This window comes from Calypte anna, chromosome 5A (genome assembly GCF_003957555.1).
Source record: "Calypte anna isolate BGI_N300 chromosome 5A, bCalAnn1_v1.p, whole genome shotgun sequence".
NCBI classification, from domain to species: Eukaryota; Metazoa; Chordata; class Aves; order Apodiformes; family Trochilidae; genus Calypte; species Calypte anna.
The window spans coordinates 9,846,389-9,869,128 of NC_044251.1; the positions used below are offsets into that span (position 1 = coordinate 9,846,389).

The 22,740-nt window shown below is 40.5% G+C and overlaps 1 protein-coding gene across 1 annotated transcript in view; it reads right to left on the reverse strand.

Annotated features, from left to right (window-relative positions):
• RAD51B (RAD51 paralog B) overlaps positions 1 to 22,740 on the reverse strand; it is a 391,590-nt gene that overhangs the window by 117,577 nt on the left and 251,273 nt on the right. Inside the window, 1 exon segment of the mRNA XM_030452706.1 lies at positions 14,279 to 14,357. Within this exon segment, the coding sequence (XP_030308566.1) occupies positions 14,279 to 14,357 (79 nt within the window).

Consider the following 22,740-nt stretch of genomic DNA (forward strand, 5'->3'; position numbering starts at 1 on the left):
GTGCTATCAATCAATAATAAACAGTTGATACACAGAGAAAGACAGACAGACGTAAATAAGAGGAATTACACAATCCTCTCTGTTTTACCTGAATACAACCCCTCCTAATAAGTCTTAACTGTAATAATAAGCATGCCTGGATTAACACCAGCAATTTTTCACTCCTTGCTAATGGCGCAAATGCAGCTTGGAAGGTGTCTGTATGCAGTCACTGGGGGTTTTATTTGTGTAACTTTTCTGAAGTTGGACTACAACTATATTTGATTGCATGTGGGTGGCTGTAGGACAGGCGGACAGCTGGGTGAAAAACTATGACAAAAGGGATCTTGTCCCATTTCCTTCCTGCACTTCATTCACTAATGAGCACTGCTCTGGGTCATTCTCAAGATTTCTTCATCTGTTGTTGTCTCGTCTGCAAAAGGGGCACCCCAGCAGTGGAGCTGTTGTCAGCTTGTCTTGAGAGTTTATTCTGCTGCCTCTCACCCCTGCAGCTGTGTGGGACTGAAAGTGCCTGGCTGTAAACAAGGCCATATTTTGAGCTTCTTTTTGGATGACCTGAAGGCCAGTCTGAGGCCAGATGTGTTTGCTAGTCTAGTCTGTTTCCCATTTCTTGTAATAAATGCGTATCTCATCAACTAATAATAAAGTGGAATCAGGATTTATCTGTTGTCTTCTTCAGTGTGATTTGTGTTGGAAACAGAATGTTAATAAACCATAGTGAAATCCTTGGTCCCTCTTCCTGGAGTGCTTGGAAAGTTCAGTGAGCGTATCCCTAACAAGTAAACAGCCAGGCTGGTGAATCCGATACCATTAGACTCTTGTTGTAGCAACCCATATCCCTCTTGCTACCTTGTGAAAACAAAGGCATTTTGCACTTTTAAGAAACATTGCTTTGCAGTAGCACTGCTTCATTTATTCTTGGTTCTTCTGTTGGATTAGTTCACTTGAAAAAACTTTCCTCCTGGTAACAGGTTTTAGTCTTTTTACTAGGACAGTTTTGTAAAGGCCTCTCTCTCTGTGCAGACAGGTTTCAGCTCTCTCTCATAGCAAACTGTTCTGCTTTCAAGTTTAGCCTCTTGTTTGGAAAGCCCATTATAGGAGCCACGTTAAGACTTCATCTCTCACCCCAAGTCCAGGGTAGCTCCCTGTAAGCTCGAGCAAGGCTCTGTCCAGGGAAGAGGAGTAAATTGCACCTGATGTCGTTATATCAGAGATGTCCTTTGATTCACATGTGAATCAAAGCAAGGTGGAAAATCCAAGGAGGAGGAAAGGTGAGGCAGTGAGAAGAGGAATGCTGCAAGGGCTTAGCATATCCCCATCCACTACTGGCCCAGAAGACATGCAATTGCAGTGCAACACAGATGTGTTCCCAATTGTCCCTCTCTTTTAGTTAGAAAACTTTCAGAAAGATAATTAGATAATTTTACTTAGATAACCATAGGCACATGGACTCTTTGTATCTATTATAGTGTGATCCTCACTCTCAACTAAGACTTCTGCTCAAGTCTGTCACAGATACTCAACCAACTAGATAGATAGTTGATATCTAATACCTATATATCTAGGTAGATACGTAGATAGAATCATAGAATTTTCAGGGTTGGAAGGGACCTTTAAGATCACATAGATACATATACACATACATAGATCCGGTCATAAAACCAGTTTCTATAAAGAAAGTCAAAGGGCTGTCATTTCCCCAAGAAGCCTTAGAGAGAAATCCTTTAAAGTGTCATCCCTAACGTTCTGCCAAAAGCTTTAGCTCTGGTAGTGAAAGGAAAACCTTTCCACAGTACTGGGCAGCTCTAATTATAGACTCATCAAACCAGCACCTACTTGTATTCAAGATAATTGTTCCCTGACAATGCTCAGAAGCTCAACTACTGTCTTAAATGGCAATAATGAATGTTAGTTATTCAGCCTTACTAGTTCTGTTCAGCAAATGGGCCATCAAAAACATAAGTAAATTCTATTTCTTCTGTGCCTCTCCAGTTTTAACACTCAAGTAGCTGCATATATAAGAAACTGTAGCTGCATACATAAGCCTCTAACACTGGCATAACTGAAGACAACTGTTTTAGATGGCACAGAAAACAATTTATTCCATTAAAACCACTCCTTATTATATGTGAGTAGGAAAGAACCCCTTTTAGGAAACACACGATTTCTAGGGTTAGCAATTTGGAAAACAAAACAAACCCAGAACATTTGTATTTGTAAACTGTGTGAAATTGCTCTGAATTGACTAGTATGTTCTAAATGTGACCTTGGATTTTTTTCTTCAAAGAACTATGCTAGTAATATAAAAAAACCTAAGCATGAGCAGAGTTATTATGCCACAGATTCATTTGAATTTTCAGCATTTTACTGCACTTCCACATCTACTATGTGAAGTAAAGACCAATCTGTTTGCAGAAGGCTACTTAGGTGGGTGGCCCAAGTTCATTCTACTTCTTAATTTTATTTTCCAGGACACTGAGAGTTTTCTTTCCATTTTCTGTGTTGAATTTAGTGGTTTTACAGAGCCACAATACCAAAACCATAATAAGGACTATTTGTTTTATTTCATCTTGTATCCAGCATGATTTTACATACAAGCTGATCACCTCCAGAACCACAAGGAGCATACTTAATTTGAGCTTGGCCCTAATTCTCCTGCCCTCATCAGTTTTGTATATAGATGAAATACTATGACCCCTTGAAGGATATTCCTTACACTTGACCCTCTCAGTAGCTTCACAGGATTGCCTCCATCCTCTTTGTACTCTTATCAAATGCTTTCACTTTTCCAAATCAACACACCCTCAGAACACTCACATTAAATAAAACAAAGCTATTTTCTCTAATTAAAGTTCTTGCTCTGTCTACAGAAAACATAATCTATGAAGACACAGCATTACAAAAAGTTTGCAAGAAGTCTTCTAAAAATAGTGTCTTGCTGAAGAAAGTAAATCCCTTATCTGAACTACTAGGTAGAATAGAGTTGTGGGCACAACTAGATTCTGAAATCACAGAAATAGATTCTGTCATAAACGTGTGAAAGTGTCATTTTGTACATGACACACCATGGTAACCTGTGAGTTAACAAGAAATCGATGCAGGGGTGCACCCTGAATGTGAAGACAAAGTTGCTAAGTACTTGTAGGCTGCTTTCATTTGTATCCAGAAATTTCAAAGCATCATATACAAGGAATGAACTCTTTATGTCAGAATCAAAACACGCACCCACTTTTTTTCAAACACCCCATGTGTTGCCTCTAATGGGCTGTAAGTCTGTTTCTCCAGTGTCTCTTGAAATTTAGAGATGCTACACAGACCCAACAAAGGCAGGCTAAGACTAATGCACAGGCAGGCTAAGCAAACTTTCATGATTGCAAGGAGTCTCTTTGAATCACAAGCTGAGCTTTGCTGGTCATACAATCATTGCCCGAGTAATTTAAAAATCTGTAACAGTGGCTCTGAACATGGTAAACTGTAATTCATCCGACAGTGTGTCAGTCTCATGAAGGATAGGGAGAGGGACCATAGGGATTTTGCCACTTCAGCAGACAGCTCTATGGGTGGAGCAGCAGAAAAGTACAGTAAGGCTGATTCAGTCTCCAGCTGATACATTCCTGATGCTTCAGCAACATGACTGAACTTTACACTAAGGACAGCCGGTGCCTGTCACACTCAATAAGGAAACAGCATCTCTTCCTCTTCCTGACGGTAAGCAACAATGCAGAGGAGGAATCAAATGGCAGAGAAGCAGCAAAGCAGAGGAATTGGAGTTTGAAACCAGGATTTGAAAACCTCATGTGACCTAAATAAATACTAGCACTGACATACCTGAATTGGGGTTGTCATGCAAGGGAAGTCCAGTCTTTAGATAAACAGAGTGTCCACTCTTAACCTCCTGAACTATCAGTTTTCCCTGTCTAATATTGGAGAAAGGTTACGCTGCAGAGCCCTTGTGCTTCCTCACATTTAAAGTTAGGGTAGCCAAGGGCAACAAAGACTCCTTCCTCTCTAGCCTGATAGCAGAGTTCTTCCTTCCTTTTGTTCACATGAAGAACAAACACTGAGTTGAATAATAACAGTGGATGGATGCTTCATTATGATGCTCTTCTGGGCACCCAGCCCTGGTTAGCATTATCTTACCAGTTGGTTTTGTTTTGAAGGAAACCATGAATGGCCCTTTCAATTGCTGGTCTTTCAAGATCAACATTAACTCTACTTCCTCTGTTTTCAAATCTCCTTATTTTACCAACAATATGGGGCACTACCCATAAAAAGAAAGAAATTAAAAAAAAACACAGACAGACAGACAAAACCAATGAACTCAAAAAACAGCCAGGGTCAAAAAGGCAAGCAAGTAATGGAAGGCCATAATTTGAACTAGCTTTCTCTGAACTGGTTAAGTTATGGATTCCGAACATTTAGGGAAAAAAAAAACCTAAACCAAAATCAAAACTAGAGAAAGGCAAAGCAACTTAATCAGTGGCAAACACTGAAGGAAGTGCACATGAAGAACGCAGTTTAGACTTGAAATACATTTTATTTGGAAACATCCAGGCATCTGATCACACTTCCTGAAATGAACATCAGCAGCAGATCCCTCCCTGTCATGTCTCCCACCTTATGGGAAAAAGAGCCTTTCATCATTCAACAAAATCCATACCCTCTGATCTGTAACAGACAAGTGGCAAAACAATTACCACAGACTTATCACTTGTGCATTCTTACAGACCTTTACTTATCTTGGACAAGTAATTGTTCTGTAAAAATTACTAAACTAACTTTTCACACTATGGGAAGGACAGGTAAACAGATTTAACGACAGTTGTGTGGTCAGTCCTCTATGGAGCATCAACCCAGGCACAGTCAGAAGCTACACTGACAACAGGTGTCAGTAGTTACAGTTGTTCCAGTGGTGACTGGGAAGGCGAGCAGACAGCTTCATCCTCTGCCAAGACTCTTGTTTGCAAACACTTTCCCACACACTCTCGGAGTGAGTGTGAAGCTTCAGTCAGAGCCACAGTCTTGGTTGCAGCCCTCAGGTGGGTCAGCTTGTTTATCCTCTTTGCCAGAAGAGAATTTGAGTTTGCAGATTGAGTTTGTGCGCTGAAGTTTCCCGTGCCCTGGAGTGACAGAGTAGTCAGCAGTGTCCTTCCTGAACCCAGACTGGGGGGACACCTTTCTCCCCTTGTGTTCAGATGCGACTGGTGGAATTTAGTTCCCTCTACACTGGAGAAATCTGGACTTGCTCAGACTTCTGGCTACCACTTGGGAACATTTCCCAGGGCAAACACAACAAATCTTCCAAATGAAACTCAAACAATGTCTCAGGTGTGTGCTTGCACTTGCTGCTGTTTCTACAGTGGGTGGGAGGCTATGGGTCAGCTGCATGACCACTCCTTCCCCAGTTCAGCCTAATGCACATTCAGAAGAAAGAGGGGGAGCAAACCTGTTGCTCAAGGAAAAGAAAGTATTCTGGAAGAATAAAAGTTAGCTCTGTTAAACTCCAATACAGTCCTATTCAGCATTACTCAGCTGTAAGGACAGCAGTGATGAAGCAAGGCCACAGGCTATAGGGGAAGGAAGGCTGAAAGGCAAAGAAGAAACAACATCCCTTTAAGCTCTGATGTGCACAGTGTGAGGCCCTGCCTCTGTATCAAATATGAAGGTGGCTGGGATCACATTACAGAACTATTGAAGTCATGCTTTAACCACCCTAATTTAGCGGTTTTGGCTTTTACTACCACATTTGAATACATTGGCTCGATTTTCAAAGGTAACAAGCACCTACAGCTCCCACTGACTTTAGTAGACAGCTGCAGCTCCAAAAATCAATTTAAGATAGTTTGCATATTGAGAGCTGAATGAAAATAAAAGACCTATTGTGTGGATACGAAGAGTTTAAACACTGCTGATGGGTGGCATACGAGTCCCTTCCCTTTTCAAATGAATTTCACTTCATGTTTTGTTTGGTTTTCCTGTTGATGCATCCTGCACCCTCTAGTGCTAACCTGGTGGGATCCCACATACTTTTCCTGGCATGTGGTGTTTAAAGCAAGAGACCTCAGCAATCGGATATCCTCAGCATTTCCAGCTATTGAGCACAATCATCAGTACTGTGATCCGATTTCAGAGCAAAAAAAGCAAAGATGTATAGGAGTATTCTCCCTGCCTTGGTACAGGGCAGATAAAAGAAAATGAAGCAAACAGGATGTTCTGCTCCTCCGTGAACTTCTTCAGCAAATGGCCACAGCGGACAGGATACAGTCTACAAATGTGTACCTGCAGTGTATGAGCCTGACTGCCCAATACTTTGTTCTGGGTAATTCACTTGCAGCATAAACACAGCATGAAGAAAGCAAAAGGTGTAGTGTGCAGTCCCACCTGACATGCCTCAAGACTTAAGTCAAACACACACAGCCTGAAGGAGGAATGTGATGTTTTTCTCCTCCCAAAACTCACTCAGAACATCTTCAGCAGTGCTATGTCCTCAACTCAGGACGTCAGCTAAGTTGTCTCTGAGCCCTAAAGCAGACCCCCTAGCAGACCCTCTTGGTTTGCCACCTCTAGGGCTGATACACCATGTTCTAACAAACTGCTGACTAAACTAATTGCCTCTCTCATCTCTGCAACTCATGGTTAACTCAATCTGGCCTTGAAATTTAATATCTCAAATCTTTCAGGGGTCTTCACAGAACTGAATGACAAAGGTTCAGATTCTGGTTTCATTACAACATGAACAATGAGAAGCAGAACTACAGCAGTCATTAACACTGTGTTAAAGGTTCAAATTAACAGTACAGAAAATGCTTTACATTAAGAGCCCAATGGTTTTAATTTTAGGGAATAACTATAATGAGAAAAACCTCTTGAAGCATAAACCTGTTTATTGGGAGGACTTATCACATGTGCGTCTGTTTCTCTGAAAGTGCTATGTATTCCTGTTCCATCTTTTAAAGACAGATTTAAGCTTACATGATATAATAATTTAAATTTGTGGTTACTCTGGTTTTAAAGACAGGGACGGTCTACACTTCAGACGCAGAGATACCTGAGGTGGTTTCAGGTGTGTTAATTCTGGAAGCATAGAGAAAGTTTCAAAGAAAAAGCACTGGGGCTAAAGCATCAGGAACCCTATTTGCAAAGTGTTAAATCTGTGCTAATAAGCAGCACCCCCTCTGGCAATTTTTTCTAGTTTAGAGAGTGCTATTCAGATGTTCCATCTACACAAGATTGCACTCTGGAGACTTCAGCTTTACAGTGTAACTTACTGTTGGATGTCAGCACCACCCTCCCCTCCCCAGCACAGGGAACAATAAAACATCCAGCATTTCTCTTTGGCAACCAGGCTTCACACTCAGAGATTTTACAAGTTTTTAACATGGAGAAGTCATAAAGTCCTCTAGCTAAAGAAAATTTGCATACACTACCACAGTAAGTCAATTCAGTCATAGTTCTCTCAAGCTAACTCGTTTTACAAGATAAAATGACAGTGGAGATGACTTCACTAAACATGCTAGTGATGAAGCCAGAGCAGCCATAACCTTTGAGGATAGCAAACGAGATCTAATTGTGCCCACATGAAAAAGGGATAAATAACAGTGAGGCTTAATAGCCTTTTACTTTCATAAGTTACAGAAAAAAATAATGAGACTTTACTGTAGCTGAAAAGCATGTTTTTGGACAGACATTTTTTTGGCTTCCTACTCATGAATAACATTAAGTCCGTTTTAGGTACCTGTGACTTTATTCTACAAATTGAAATTGAATTCTACAAGCTTGAAAGTTGTAACATATTCTATGCTAAATCTAGACAGTTACTGGCAGAGTCTTGGTCTTCTACTACAACATTCAGTTTCCAGAACAATATACTGCCACAAATCACAGGTACTACTTCTAATCAACTGATGACTTCACTCCTTGTGTTAAAAGCCTTTTGGAAAAAAGGCCATTTGCTTTAGCACTGTGCTGAAAACACGGGGGAGCAGCCCACTTTGATGAGACATTCATTACAGTGTCTGGTAAGGCAAAGATTTCTGTGAAGTTCTCTGAACCATTTTGTTCCAGGACTCCTATGCCAGCCTTTAAAAGAGGGGAACATCTTTGCAAATACAGACTTATACTCTTACAACACTGAATTATATATATAAAAAAGTTTTGATTCATGCTTGTGTAAATGAGAACAAATTTGACACAACTGCTTGTGCTGTTTTTTTCATATGACATTTACTAAAACTTGAGAAAAATTAAATGCTGGCACTTCAGTTGCAATCTAGTAAAGTATTTAGGGATATGTTAGGTTTTCAGTGCAAGAAAACAGCACTGTATATTCAGTGTCTTTACATATGTGTTCACAAATGAGCAGGTAATTCAATACTTTGTGCTAAACTGGATTAACCCACAGGTTAAGCTCACAGCAAAAAATACAGCCAGAAACTTTATCAGTCTGGTGTCTGTCTCCTGTGCCACTAGAAAGATCATACCTGTAGTGAGAAACATTTACTTTTATTGAAATGATGGAGTAAATTTTGTTTCTACTGGATCTAAACCAGAGATGCCTCCAGTCTTCTTTCACAATTAAAATGTTTTCCCTCCATCTCTCTTCATCACCATTTTTGGTTGGTTTTGCATCTGTTCTTTGTTGCTCTGGTCTCCTTCATTTGACAGTCACGGAGTTTGCTGTTCCAGCACAGCTTTGCCAATGCTGCTGCAGAGGAGTAGAAGGATTCCCACAAAGCCACCTTGTGAGAGGATGGCCTCACCTTAGTGAATGCCATTCCTGGGTCAGGTTTAGTAAACCATGCCCCAAAATGCCATGAACTGGCTGAACAAAAGGACATTTTCATTGATGTCAGGTACATCTGTACAGGTGATTTTGCTGGCACTGGGAGAATGGGAGTCTTTTTTTTTTTTCTCATTCCTTACTGCCATGATACACCTAACCTACTGTGCTTTTTTTTGCTGTCATTATTACAAACCTGTTTGAAATGGCATAAGGCTTTCAGTGTCCTGTGGGGAACACAGCAAAAACAGTTCCACCCCACAGAGATCCTAACAATGATCAGTTCATCTCTATCCCTCCAATGGGGCTGGAAATCACCAGTGGCACTGCAGATCTGTTACCATCTCAATAGCAATGCACAACTTTATTCCCATTAATCTGTCTTCCACCCATTCACACATCAAATACAACCCTTATTCATTTTACAGATTATATCCATGTTCCTCCAGACAAAGGTCACTTTATAGTTACAGTTCTTCAAGTGAATAAAAGCTTTTGATGCAGTAAATCATTGTCTCTCGCTGTTCAAACTCACACAATACAATACAAATAATGCTGCCCTTTTTTCCAGAACTCCCTTTCTACTTCACTACTCATTACCAATGCATTTCCTTACAAGCTAAAATGAGGCACTTCTCACTTACTGCAGCCATATAAATTCATTATAGGACTTTGGAGATGGTTTGCCATGCTGCTGTACACCCAGGCCCTATGCTGTTTAGAGATAAAAATGAGCCTCTTTAATTACACTGGTGATAAATGAAACAGAATGTACCAAGCTTTCTCCAGATTTAAAGAACCACCGAATTGTTGAGGCTGGAAAAGACCTCTGAGATCACCAACTCCATCAAGCCCAGCTTATGACCTAATACTACCACATCAGCCAGACCGTGGCACTGAGTGCCCTAAACACCTCCAGGGATGGTGACTCCACCACTTCCCTGGGCAGTCCATTCCAATGCCTGATCACCGTCTCTGTGAGGAATTGCTTTCTGATGTCCAGCCTAAACCTCTCCTTGCACAGCTTCTGGCCATGGCCTCTCATCCTGTCACTGATGTCCTGGGAGAAGATCCTGAACCCCACCTGACTACAACCTCCCTTCAGGTAGTTGTAGAGAGTGATAAGGATCCAGCTGTTCCTAGATCTTTTCCTTCTCTGTACTGCAAAGCATAAAACCTAAGATATTTTCTTCCTAATGCCCCATATCTACTTATTCTACTTATCAGAGTAAAACATTACAGGCAAGATGAGTGGTTGTGTGCACACAAACATGTGCAGTGAAAAAGAGGGCAGAAGGTGGATTAACCAACTCACTAACCATCCAGTCCTACTGGCACAAAACCCAAACTCTTCCATTTATCAATAAAAAAGGTATTCTGTTCTTTATTTTGGGAGTAAGAGGAGTGAGGCAGCACGAAACACAAATTTTTTTGAGGTTAAATTTGCAGAGAATTGTGACTGTCTTTCAAAAGGAAGAATAAAACATAGCAGAATAAATCTTAATGTCAAGTACACTCATGCAAAATGGCAACCACTTAATGGCAACAGTGCTTTATTTAGCACTGAAGGTCATAACAAGAACTGAGGCCAAAAGCTGAAGGCAGACAAATTCTAATCTGTAATACAGAACAAGTATTTAGCAACAAAGTAGCTAAAACTTGAAAACACTGCCAAGGCAAATCAAGAACTCATATTTCTTGATGTCCCCCCCCCAGAAAACAAAGTGAATGCCCTTCTAGAAGACCTGAAGGAAACGTGCATGATATATGTGAGGTCAGTTTGCATAAACTGCTGATTCCATCCATCTGTAAACCCTATGAAACTGAAAATAAATCATTACTCGAAAGTAAGTCCTAGCTCACTCATATTATTTGCCTTATGTTTTCAGTGCTTCTGAGTTCCTTCAGTGAAATGCAACATTAATCACTGGGTTAAAACATTCAGCAAAAAGTCCTAAGAGATAAAGTCCCAAGAGATTCTCCAGTTGACAGTCTGCCACCATGTTCCCTGTCTTCTTTTGTAGCACCATGCTCTTCATAACAGAGCATTTACTCAGGTGAGATGGAATGTGATTGCCACAGAGCAGAGCTATCAGTTCCTAAAAGCTAGGCTCTATTGCTAGCCTGTATTTATGCCTCAGAATGCTGGTGCTAGACTCAGACTGTCACCTAAAGAATACATTTTAAAACTTAAACTTAAAACATCAGCTTATTTAGGGGTTTTTTTTGTTTGTTTGTTTGTTTGGGTTTTTGGGTTTTTCTTGCATATGTATGTGCATGGCTACATGGCATCTTCTGGTTCAATTGATGTTAAACTACAGCTAGGCAAGAACAGCCTGGAATTTGTTCTGACTGATGCACCAGGAACAGAATTACCAGCTAATAATTTCCAATGCAGAACAGAAATTGTATCAGTGCCAATGAGAAAAAGAACCTTTTTCTCAAATTTCGTTTCTCTAGCCTGCATGCAGAAATAAAAGAATGAGTGAATAACTGGATTCTTTTCATCCCTGAACACTTCAAATTTATAGAAGCAAAGACGTTTTCTCTGTGGCACCCCTGGGCAGCCTGGAGCTCTCCTCTGACAGTCTAAGAGCAGTTCTGGCTTCACTAGGGTCTCCCCCAAACACTTCTGTGCTTGCACTGAGGCCATGAGATGCAAAGATACCAGGGAAACAGAGCAGCGATTTACATTGACAAAGAGGATTTTGATACACTCCTCCAAATGGGGCAGCATTACCATCTTAATAGCCTTTTGCTCTCAGCCTTCTTCCTGAGGACGCTGGAGATTTTTGCGAATGGAGAACAGTTCCGCTTCCCATTTTAACTGCAACAATAGCAGAAGGGCTTCTTAAACTGCATCAAATAGCAGCCTGTGAAATCCCTAAGCAGCCACAGTGCCTCTCCTGCCGTTTTATTATCCCCCAGCCCACAGAACAAAAGGAGGGGTAGAGGGGGGAGGAGGGGGGAGCACCTACTCATTTTTTAGCCTATTCCACACGTCCTAATCCCTCGGAGGTGGCAATGGAAATTGCTTGTGGAACTGTTAAATCACACTTTCACTTTGTCTTTCATTCCCCATTCACCCTCACTAATCAAGGAGTTTCCAGCCACGTTTTCCGATATCAATTTGTTTATGGCCTATTGGTTAATGGTCCCAGTATGGGACCCCCTGAGTAAGAAGAAAGAATCCTGGGCACTTCAGGCAGCTGCTGCTTCTCCCCAGTTCCCACACCCATCCACTTGTTCCCATCAGACATCCTGAATGTGCTCACCTCCTGACACCAACTGAATTAAACAACAAAGCCTGAATGGGAAAGCTGCCTTTGCAATCATGCTGCAGGACAGATTCCACTTGTTAGGACTCTATGATGTCCCTCAAACAACGAGGCAGGGACACTCCCTCACTGGCTGACCAGTGGCCAGTTGCCATAGGACATCTTACCTTGCATCCAGCTTCCTCTCAGAAAGAAGCACTAGCTACAGCTCTCACAAAAAGTTTACCCTCTCTTGCATGAGGTAGCCTGGTGCCACTTTCTGCATCTTACCCAAACCAGCCATTTCTGGGTGATTTGCTCGCTTCTTCTTTCTATTTGTCATTGAAGTATGCAATGAGAAAATGCAATATTTACTATGTGCAACTCAGTGAGATGGCTTACACATGCTTACAAGCCTCCTTAAAGTAGTCTGGGGTATGTTATCAGGGGAACCATGACCTTGGTTACTACTCATCCTGAAGAAAAACATCTCAAATGGAAACATAACAGTGTGGTCAGAAAGTAAGAAAAGGCTCACACAAAGAAGAGCTTCAAACTGCCTTCCAAAATGTGTAAAAATGCCTGGTATCAAGACAGTATCTGCTTAGAGAAAACCAAATTGGTATCTCACCTATTTTTAGAAAAACGGTGAATGATGTTTTCAATGTATACCCCAGAAACATATGGATAGAAGGAAAAGAGCAATTGCCATACTCCTAATAGAGTGCTATCCTTCTATCAGAGAGTCCTGTTCCATCATCATTACATGTTATCAGGCCCATTTGGTCTTTAAAGGTCAGGTTCAGTCCTTGGAAAGCTATATTCCTGGCTCAGAGAAATGAACTGAAACAAATAAAGTTCCTCTCTGAACAAATGCTTCCTGTTTCTCAAATGGGGAATCTTTCTTTCCCAAACTTTCACAACATCAGTGCCTGAGGAGAGAGCAGTCTGCCTTTTTTTATAATGACCAGAAACATCTCTGAAACACAGTAGATTTTTAAGATAGAAAAGTAGCTTTCTGTCCTATAGTGAATAAAAAAATGTCCAGACCAACTTCTGCAACGTATCTCAGTTTAAACAAACAAAAATTGTTTCTAGTTCTTGCAGCCTGTTTAAAATTACTGGTATCAAATAAAGCAGATCAATTTCCTGGAAAACTATCAAAGAATACACTGAATATAGTATCCAAAGGCTTAGGAAAGACCAGATGGGCCCCCACATTATCACTATGTAGAGATATCAAATGGAAGCAAAAATATACCAAAAATTTCTTTGTTTCTTTAATTTTCCTATGTTATCATCTGAGATGTAAGTGTATTTAGTTATTATTAAATGTAAATATGACATCAGTCTGGTACAGCCTATTTGATGGAGAAAAATGGCCAATAAGAAGGACTTAACTGTTCCTATACCTTCAGATGTTTGTAATGCTCACTTTTCTTAATGCCATGGCTGCACATCAGAGTGTTTCATCTGAACAAAAAGTGACAGGCATTGAGTAATTTTATTTAGTCTGCTAAAGTAACGCAGCAATCAGGAGCCAGGCACATATCAACAGCCAGCAATGTAACAAAACTGATCTATGACTGTCTGTCAAAAAGTAAGGACATTAAAGGAAGATTTATTGGGATAAATAAGGAAAAGTAGGAAAGACACAAACTTCCCCTTTTTGCTGTGGTCTAAAAGTATATAATTTAGGACACAGCCACAAGGTACTCTAGTTCCCTGCCATCCAGCTTTCCAGTACACTACCTCATAAGAGAATATAAGAATTATGTAAGACCATTAAAATTATCACAAACAATGGAGAACAGATACTAATTTCCTGTATTGTTATTGATGTCAAGTCATTTGCTAAAGAAGAACTATTTATTAGAGCAAACCATATAGAGCACATATAGAGAATCATTTATTAGAGCAAACCAATCATAGATGGGTTTGTTTCTCCTGGAGACACGTATCCCATAGAAGCAATGTTTTATTTTACCTTGAAGGGAAACAGGGGGCCTTGATTAATAATTTTAGGGCCTGTTCTTAGATCCATGGCAATTTGTGACAAGTAATTCAGTATGATCCAAGACAAAACTGTGAACACAGCAGAAGACTGTCATTGTCAATGAGACTGTTTAAGTGTATGGTTTTTTAATCAGGTATCAACAATATAATTTTCAACAAATTATTTACATTCAGCCTGCTACAGGTACTAACAGTAAAGGAAAAACAATAAATGCTCTGGTCTTACCTTGAAGAACCAAGCCTGATTTCTCAATGGTGTAGAAGAAAGCAGAGAATGGAGCAACAGGAGATTTAGCAACCAGGAGCTGCAAAACAAATCAGTAATATGTAAGTACACAAATAAGTAATATATAAGTACGCATTTTTTTCACATCCTGATGGGAGCCCAACTAGAATAATTTCACAGGATTTAACTTCTAGAAGCAGTAAATACTGCAGAAATAACAAGGTAGTTATTGATCTAGCCCTCTCACTTCTAAGTAGTTGAGGTCCTCTCATATGCCACAATTTTAAAAGGACTCACAGGCTGTAAAAAAAACCTCAATCAGCAGTATTTTTTCCTGTCTTATTGGTATCCTGTTAAGCCTAATCATTCCTGCTAGTTCATGCAATTGCACTCAGGTAGGAGACAATTTTGAGCAAAGCTACAGCTGCCACTGTGTAACACAATTTTAATCACCAGGAGCCATTCCATGGATGAGCCCCTTTGGCTTCTGCAAGAGCTCCACCTGCAACCTTTCTCCATCCCCTGGAAGCACCATGGTCCACACATGAGTCACCAGACCAGGGACAGTAACATACCATTGCTGTAATTATTCTGGATGCCCTCTTTTGCAAAAGGGCTAACAACTGAGTCAAGTTTTATTCAAGGATCCTGTCCTTGGAGTTTCAAAATAGGAACTGGAACTCCCTCATGGTGTACGGTGCCGTGAATTCAGCTTGGCATTTGGGTGTGCTGGCCCTCCACGGTCAGGCCAGAAATACCCCAAGCTCTTTGACTCCACTATGGAGGAACCATCCTCTGTGGAAGATGAGCTGCAGCAGAGTGCTGGAGACAAAGAAATGAGCTTGTTGGCAGGGTAGGGGGTGTGGGACCTGCAGCACCCAACTCACAGAGACATGCCAGGCTTTATTGTTTGTCTGCTTGTTTTTTGCTGATTGCTGAGGACTGCTCCCTCACAGCTTGCCTCAAAATAACCCCCATTCTGTCACCTACATGAAAGTGACACTTTAATAGTAAATTTAATAAGCTCTACAAAGTGTGTGATCAGCACAACGATCCCCATATGGGCCCTGCAGGAGACACTGAGAGCAGTGGTTGAAGTGGCAATTGTGCTTCTGTTCTGTCCCTGGCATGGAACTGCTGAACAAAGCTGAAATGCATTTCTCTGCTCACCTCTCCCACAGCTGGGAAAGGCCAGGACCTGGAAATGAGTCCTTCCGCCAGTGGTGGTGCAGCCTGGAAGGGCTTTCCTGCCATGTCAGGTCCCTGAAGGCTCAGTTTGGGCAGCTGGCTCCTCCTCACCCCACACTGATGTTCTGCAGGGATCTGCCCCAAGCAGAGAAGTATGGCAGAGCCTGAGCCATGATGGCCAAGGGCACAGAGCAGGCCTGCCAACTTCCCCTCCCCTTCCCCTTTCCCTTCGCTTCCCTATCCCAATCCATCCATGAGGTCTGCCCAGCAGCATGTTGTGCAACCACCAGGCACCTTGGTGCTCCATCTTCCAAAGCCCTGTCAGATACTACACCCTCACAGCCCAAGACAGGCAGCCCTCTGTCAAACACATCCAAACACAGATTCCTTGGAACTACAGGCAGCAACAATCTTATTTTTAGAGGTGTGGGGCACTAAGGGGGTCCTGCTCATTTCAAATAACGTAAAAAAAGCCAATTACTTCCAAAGGTCATGCCCTAATTCTGTGAAACATTCAAGCACTCATAAGGGTCACTTCATATGAATCTTGCTTGGCAATGCCTAACAACCAGCAGGGAAACAGTGAGCAGGTTTTATAAGAGCCAAGAGAGACTACAGAAAAATGAGGAAGTTCACACTCACCAAAACTGCTCATGTTCCATTGAAAAGTCAGACAGTGTTAAATCACTTCAGAGATATATACAGGACTGAGACATTTACTCCTAAATGTAAGGTTAATGACATAAAGCACCAGAAGTTTGAGCTCTGCAGTGTCCCTATGCAACCAGGGACTTTGTCAGCAATTTTTCAATAAACAATCAAGGTTTGTGTGACTTTCCTGTAGCACTTCAAATGCCAAGGGTGTCTGTAAAGTACGCAGGTTTCCTTTGTATTTGTATGTGGTCTGCAGACAGGACCATGCTTAGTAGTCTTGCAATTCCTTCTCATCTGATTTGAGTACAGGCAGAAGAAACAAAATCTGGTTCTTCAAACATAACCATCAAGCTAACATTCTAATTGTTTTCAGAATTTAAACCAAATACAGACTCCCTTCTTCAGACAGTAAAAGATAAAGGCAGGCACATAAAGACTGCAGGTCCAGAGGGAGACCATCAGACCAGTCCAAATGTCAGTGTTTTCCTTCCAGTCACATGAGGCTGGCAAAACCACCCCAGGACGCAATACAACCCTTGTGAACTACTCCAAGCAGGAGAATGCTGTGCTAACACTTTCCCCTCTTCCATGTTAATACTGTTCTCCCTGGAATGACCTTCTGGAGAAAGGAGGGATGAACCTTGAAAAAAACCAACTTCCCTTGCCTGCTGCTATCCCCAGAGCCAGCACTTCTCACTGATGCTGCAGGAGCAAGACTGCAGGAGCAGGAAAGCTGAGTCCCTCCCAGTACTTCACACACTCCCTCAGCTCTCAGAACACGAGGGTGAAAATTCTGTGCAAATGCTCAACTACAGTCTCCCACAACAGCTGAATGTTTAATGGCCTGAAATGAAGCAGTTACAAATCTGATGTCTAAGGTCACATTTTTGGCATTCTGTGCAGCAATGTGCCCATAAATATTAACCTATATATGCATGTGCACTAGGCACAGTTCTACATGCAAATGGATAGAGATCCAAACAATCCTATGTACAGTCTGTTACTCCATTTTATGCAGTTACAATGTTTGTACAACTAAGTATAGCAATGTAAAAAATATAATAAATCACCTCCTTTCAGCAGCACGTCACAGGGCCCCTCTGACAGGCTGCTGCTACACAGTTACATCTGAGCCTCAGAATGAGCTTTCTTGTTAGTGAAATAGGAACAGATTGTAATATTCAAGGGTATTGCTTTATTTCTAATGTTTGTTTCAGAAAAAAAGCAACCTTTAAAGTACGATCACATTGTTAACAGAGTACAGAGAAAGCTTTTCCTCTCACCAAACTCTACATTAATTAAAAAAAAAAAAGTAAATATGTATTTAGATTTTTGTTTCAACCAAAAAATGGTAAATATCACTGCAAACAGCAAATACCACTGCAAATCATCCTCCAGATGGAATAGCCAACACAGAGCAGGTTCTTGTGCATACACAATGACCTTAAACAAAATACAGATATTAAAAAAAAAAAAAAAAGGTTTTGGAGGTCACGATGCAGAAGCATGTATCAAGGAGTACCAAATTCAAGGAATCAAAGATTAAATTCAGACCTCACCAGAATTTTTTTCCTACTGATGCTTCAGTGCAAAGTTGCACCAAAAATGAGTACACGTTTTGAGAAACAGGAATGGTAAATAACTGTCTAAATAAGTTAACAGGTATTCAGATTAGAGATTATTTTTTTAAATAGCAAAATGGATAGAAAATAGACATAGAAAAATGATGAAATGGATCTGAATCTTTCTAATTCATCTGATTCATGATGCCTCTGGAATGCCATCCAGGACCTACCTATGAAGTTCTAGAATGGAATATGAAATCCAGATGCAGTTATTCTTACTCTGCTGTCCTACTAAAGCATGAATGATAGAGATGGATGAGAGAAGTAAAAAGCAAAGCTATTTTAAGTTTTGTAAAGTCCTAATTTTAACAAATAGTCAAATCCTAGTTTCCTTTCTAGCATCACATTTCCCTGTTGAGAGGTTTGTAATAATTACTTATTATTTAACAACAATGTAGAATAAACATGAAACAACTGAAAAATTACTTTTGCCATGAGGCACATCAAGAACACAAAGGTATTATGGAAGAGAAAATACATCACCTTGATGAAAAGTGAATAAAAACTGGATAGAAGCCATTAGTTAGATAAAGGAAGATAAATGGGAGAGAGACAGAGCAGCTGAGAAACAAAAAGCTTGGAGAGTATTGATGTTGACAGCAGAAAAATTTGTACAGTAAAGCTTGTTTTTTAATTAGGTGTAGCATTTTTATTAGTATGGTTTATTTATGGAAGAGATGAATCGCAGAAATTGATTGCAGAAGCCCAGCAGAAAATACTAATTATTTGGACAATAACCCCTGTCAATAGCAAAGAAAGCGATGAATTGGAAAATGTATTAGATGAACTCTCAGAAGCAGTCTGATTACCAGAAATCAAGCCAGTGTCCTGCCAAAAAAAAGTAAAGAAGATGAAGGAGACAGAGCCTTCTATCAAATTAGTTATCACTATGCCAGGATGATAAACTACAAAGTGGTGAAATAAGATGATTTTGACTGAGCTAAGAGTTATCACAGGGAAGGGGAAGGGGAAGGGGAAGGCGATGGGGAAGGCGATGGGGAAGGCGATGGGGAAGGCGAAGGGGAAGGTATTTCATAATGGAAAAGCTATGATTTTAACAGAAGTAGTGGACTAACGTATTTCACTGAGATATTTGAAAAAATAAGCTGTGTTTAACATTTAACAGATAATTTCTTTTTAGGCTGGAAAGACACTCAGCTTCTTTTCCATTTTATTACTGATACTATTAAAAGAAGTTGGTTCTTAGCAATGTTCTTAGGAACACGAGTGAACCCATTTGAAGCTTCTTTAAAGTGTGTCAGCTTCCTACCAGTGAACAGGTTGTTCCTTTTTATTTTGTCAGTTTTTGTTAATTCTCATCTCAGATTTCCTTTTCTGTTAGATTTCCCTTATCTTTTGTATTGACAAAATATGTATATGTGCACTAAGGACGAAATAAAAAACAAAACCACAGCCAATACATATTTTGGAATTCGTATCTAATGAGGAATTATGAAACACATGAGATTTGAGAAAGAAGTCTGGCTTTCACTACACTCACTGCCCTTACTGAAACAACCCTGTCCTGCTGGGATTTTTTGCTAATTTGTATTGTCCTGTTGTAGCAAACTAATAGTTGGTGCATTTCAGAAGAACTCTTCAGTTACACCACATGAGCTCAGAAGAGCACAGCTGAGAACTGAGAAGGAAAGGCACACACTGATGGAGTCATTCAACAGAGAAAAGACTCTCTCCAGGTTCAGTTAGACTCACACGCTAATAAAATTAGTGCTAAGCCAAACAAATCTTTCCCCTAATTGTGCCAAATGTCTGGGTGGACAACCTTCATGCCAGAATTTCCCTTCTCATTGTAGATTAGAAGGGTTGTTTTTTCAGCTGCAACAGAGCCCAGGAAAACACCAGTAAGGAAAACAACAAAGTTGATTTTGCATCAGATATCCCAGCAGACCTCATAACTGTTTTTTCTGCCCGCCCTTCTGGTTCTCCTTGTGCCCTATGTACAGGATTTGATATATTCTAGAAATGAAAGCAGCAGTCCTTGTTCTGCAGATCATTTACTTTTGAGCAAGAGCTGCAACCCAGCTCCCAGAGTCAGCTCTCATTCCTAGTCCCACAGGTCTCTGCCCCCAGCCCTCCAGAAAGGTGCCCAAGGAGAGAACTAAGAGTTTTCTACCAGGCACTAATGCCACAGAGGCATCAAGCAGGAGGTACACAGCAGTATAACATTGGTTTCTTGCTCCCTCTTCATGTAGAAGTATACTTCAGGGCAATGGGATGGTTTTCTATAAGGTAGCAGAAAAATCAGTTGTGTTTCCTGCCAAACCTCATCAAACACTGCTGCTCATTAGACCTCAGAGATCTTAGATTCTGATTTATCTCAGGAGATAACTGCTCCTTGTAGTAGGAACAAAAGGTGACACTAATAGTTTACAGCATTCAGATGAAAAAAATGTAGCTTTGGTATCCAACAGTAACTTACTAAGCTCAGAGGATATGCTCGTAAAACATTTAGCAGTCTCCCACCTTGCATTATTCTTGGGATAACAACATTTTCCTTGTATATGGTACTTAGATCATAGATTTTAAAAAGGTTTTACAATTGTGGAGGAAAAATATCCCCATTATGCATTTGGGCAAGTTGAAGTTCAGAAAATAAATCCACTCCTTACAGATTGCAGAGCTGATACCGGTACCAAAATCCAAACAAGATGCTAGCAAATAACATTACCTTCAACAAGCAAATAACTGTAGAGTTCATTTGACTTCATCAAGCACTTGTGTTTTCTTATGGAAATTATTATCTTCTGCTTTGTACCTTCCTCCAAATCCCCTTGCAAGAAAAAAATATCTCTGTGCACAGCCTTTCTCCTTTCAAGCAGAGCAAAGTCCAGCCAGTCCCGCAGTACTGTCTGCACCTGGATGCCTGTTGGCAGAAAAGGCTATCGTTTGGGCAGGCTGTGAACTGACTGGGAATAAAGAGGAAAAATGGACAGGTTGAGGGGAAAAAGAGATACATACAGTCATCCCTCAGAATTCCTAATAGTCTAGATCCCACACGTATATTCTCCTTGGTAAAAACAAACTGGGTGGACTGACACAGGGAGAGTTTAAGATGCCTTGAGCAAAAAAGGAGAGATGCTTCCCCAGTACAAGGAGCAGATGTGGAGTTCCTTCCACTTTTGTACAAGTGAAAAAAAAAAAGTATTTTTAAAAAATCACATTTTAATTGAAGTTATTTCTTAGGAAACTATAATTTCATTTGTGCCATGGACAGAACCTGAGAGATGTGGTTCCCTGAAGTCCAGTTGCTTGAAAAGGTTTTCATCAAGGCCAGGCCAAAGGGCCACAGCCCAATAAAACTCTTTATAGAGCAATTTAAAAGGCTTGTATCTCTCCTCACACAAGAAAATCCTGTTAATAGGAAAGTGTTTAGGAACAAGGTTCTGCTCTGCTACTTTCCAGAAAAGCAGCAATGGAAGCTAGAGACACTTTATGAGAGGCATTCCATAAATCCAAACCAATTAGTGCAGAAAAGAAGGCAAGAGTTTGTGTGTACATACTAAAAACACCCATTAGCACACATCTGGAAACAACAGCAAAACAAACCCCCAGAAGGCAGTGACCATACTGCTGCTGTCTCACCATCAAAATGTAGCAGCACATCTGTTTATTTTCTTCTAGTGCAATGCATACAAACTCCATATATTAAAAAACATTTTCTGCAAAGCCAAGAATTCCCTGTCCCTCATCTTAAGAAAAAGTGCGTGAGGGAGAAATACAGATGCATTTAAGACAGCTTTGCAGGGGAAACAGCAACAATGGACACTGATTTGAGTAGGAAAATTAATAAAAGGAAATCCTTCAAAAGCCAGATGGAAAACATGAGATAGATGGGATAGATGGGATATCATGAGATAGAACATGGGATAATGAATTCAAAGAAATCTCAACCCTGAAATATCAGCATGACACTTGTATTAACAAATGTAAACTAATATCAAAGAGATCAAACCTTCTCAAGCAAATTCTGACAAATTGCCTTTGTTTTCAACAGTCAGTGCTAGTGGGAAGCAGAGATTCTGAAACATTTAAAACAAATCTCTAGAAATCACAAAACTATGTGATCTTAGCCAAATTTCAGATAGTTTTTTGCTAGTTTGTTTTATTTACTTTTAGGATAAGGTCCTATGTTCTTTTGGGTAACCCTAGGTAGATTACTCACCTTTCTTCACTGTGCTCAACTCTGACTTCTGAAGTGATTAGTGAGAATTAATTGATTTTACACTGCTGTATTTCTTATGTGAAATTATTAAGGCTGCTTACATCTCTAATTTCTGTTTTACATTTACTAAGCATATGCTCCCAATTTAACTGCCAGTAATTTCGTTATTTATGCTACAGATTAATCTTAAAGAAATAGCAGTGATTCCCTGCCCTTAAAGACAGAATAAGATAGTGGTTTTGCCCATGGTGACGTAGAACTGTGTGATAACTTGAGAATAAAAGTAAGGAAATAGGGATGCTGATTACTTATGTAGTGTCAAGAGTAGAAATGCAAGTGAGATAAAAGCACTTCATATGCCTTTTCTGAATCTGCCATTTCATCCCAGGCCAGCCTCCTGGTTGTACTCTCTATTATCATAAGAGGCCACAACAGCATTCAGTGACTGCAGTAGCTTTGTGCAGCCATGAATTCTTCCCCAAGCAGAGGCCAATGGAGTTGCTTAGGTAGCAGTGAGGTGGACAAATGGCTGAAAAGCTTGCCCTAGGAGACAACATGCAAGGAGAGAAGATGAGATTCTCCTTTGCAACACCAGGTACAACAGGACATTCAGGAGGCAGGAGCAGTGTCTGAGCTCCAAAATCTCCATGTCTTAATGATGGCAGTGGGTACTCAATGGCTATGGACAAAACAGGACTTTTTACAACTGAAAGGAAAAAAAGCTCACAGCAGTTTGTTAGTGCAGCTCTTCCTATAGTAATGAATAACAGTCACAGGCAATGACTCCAATAAAAATAAACCATCACTGCACG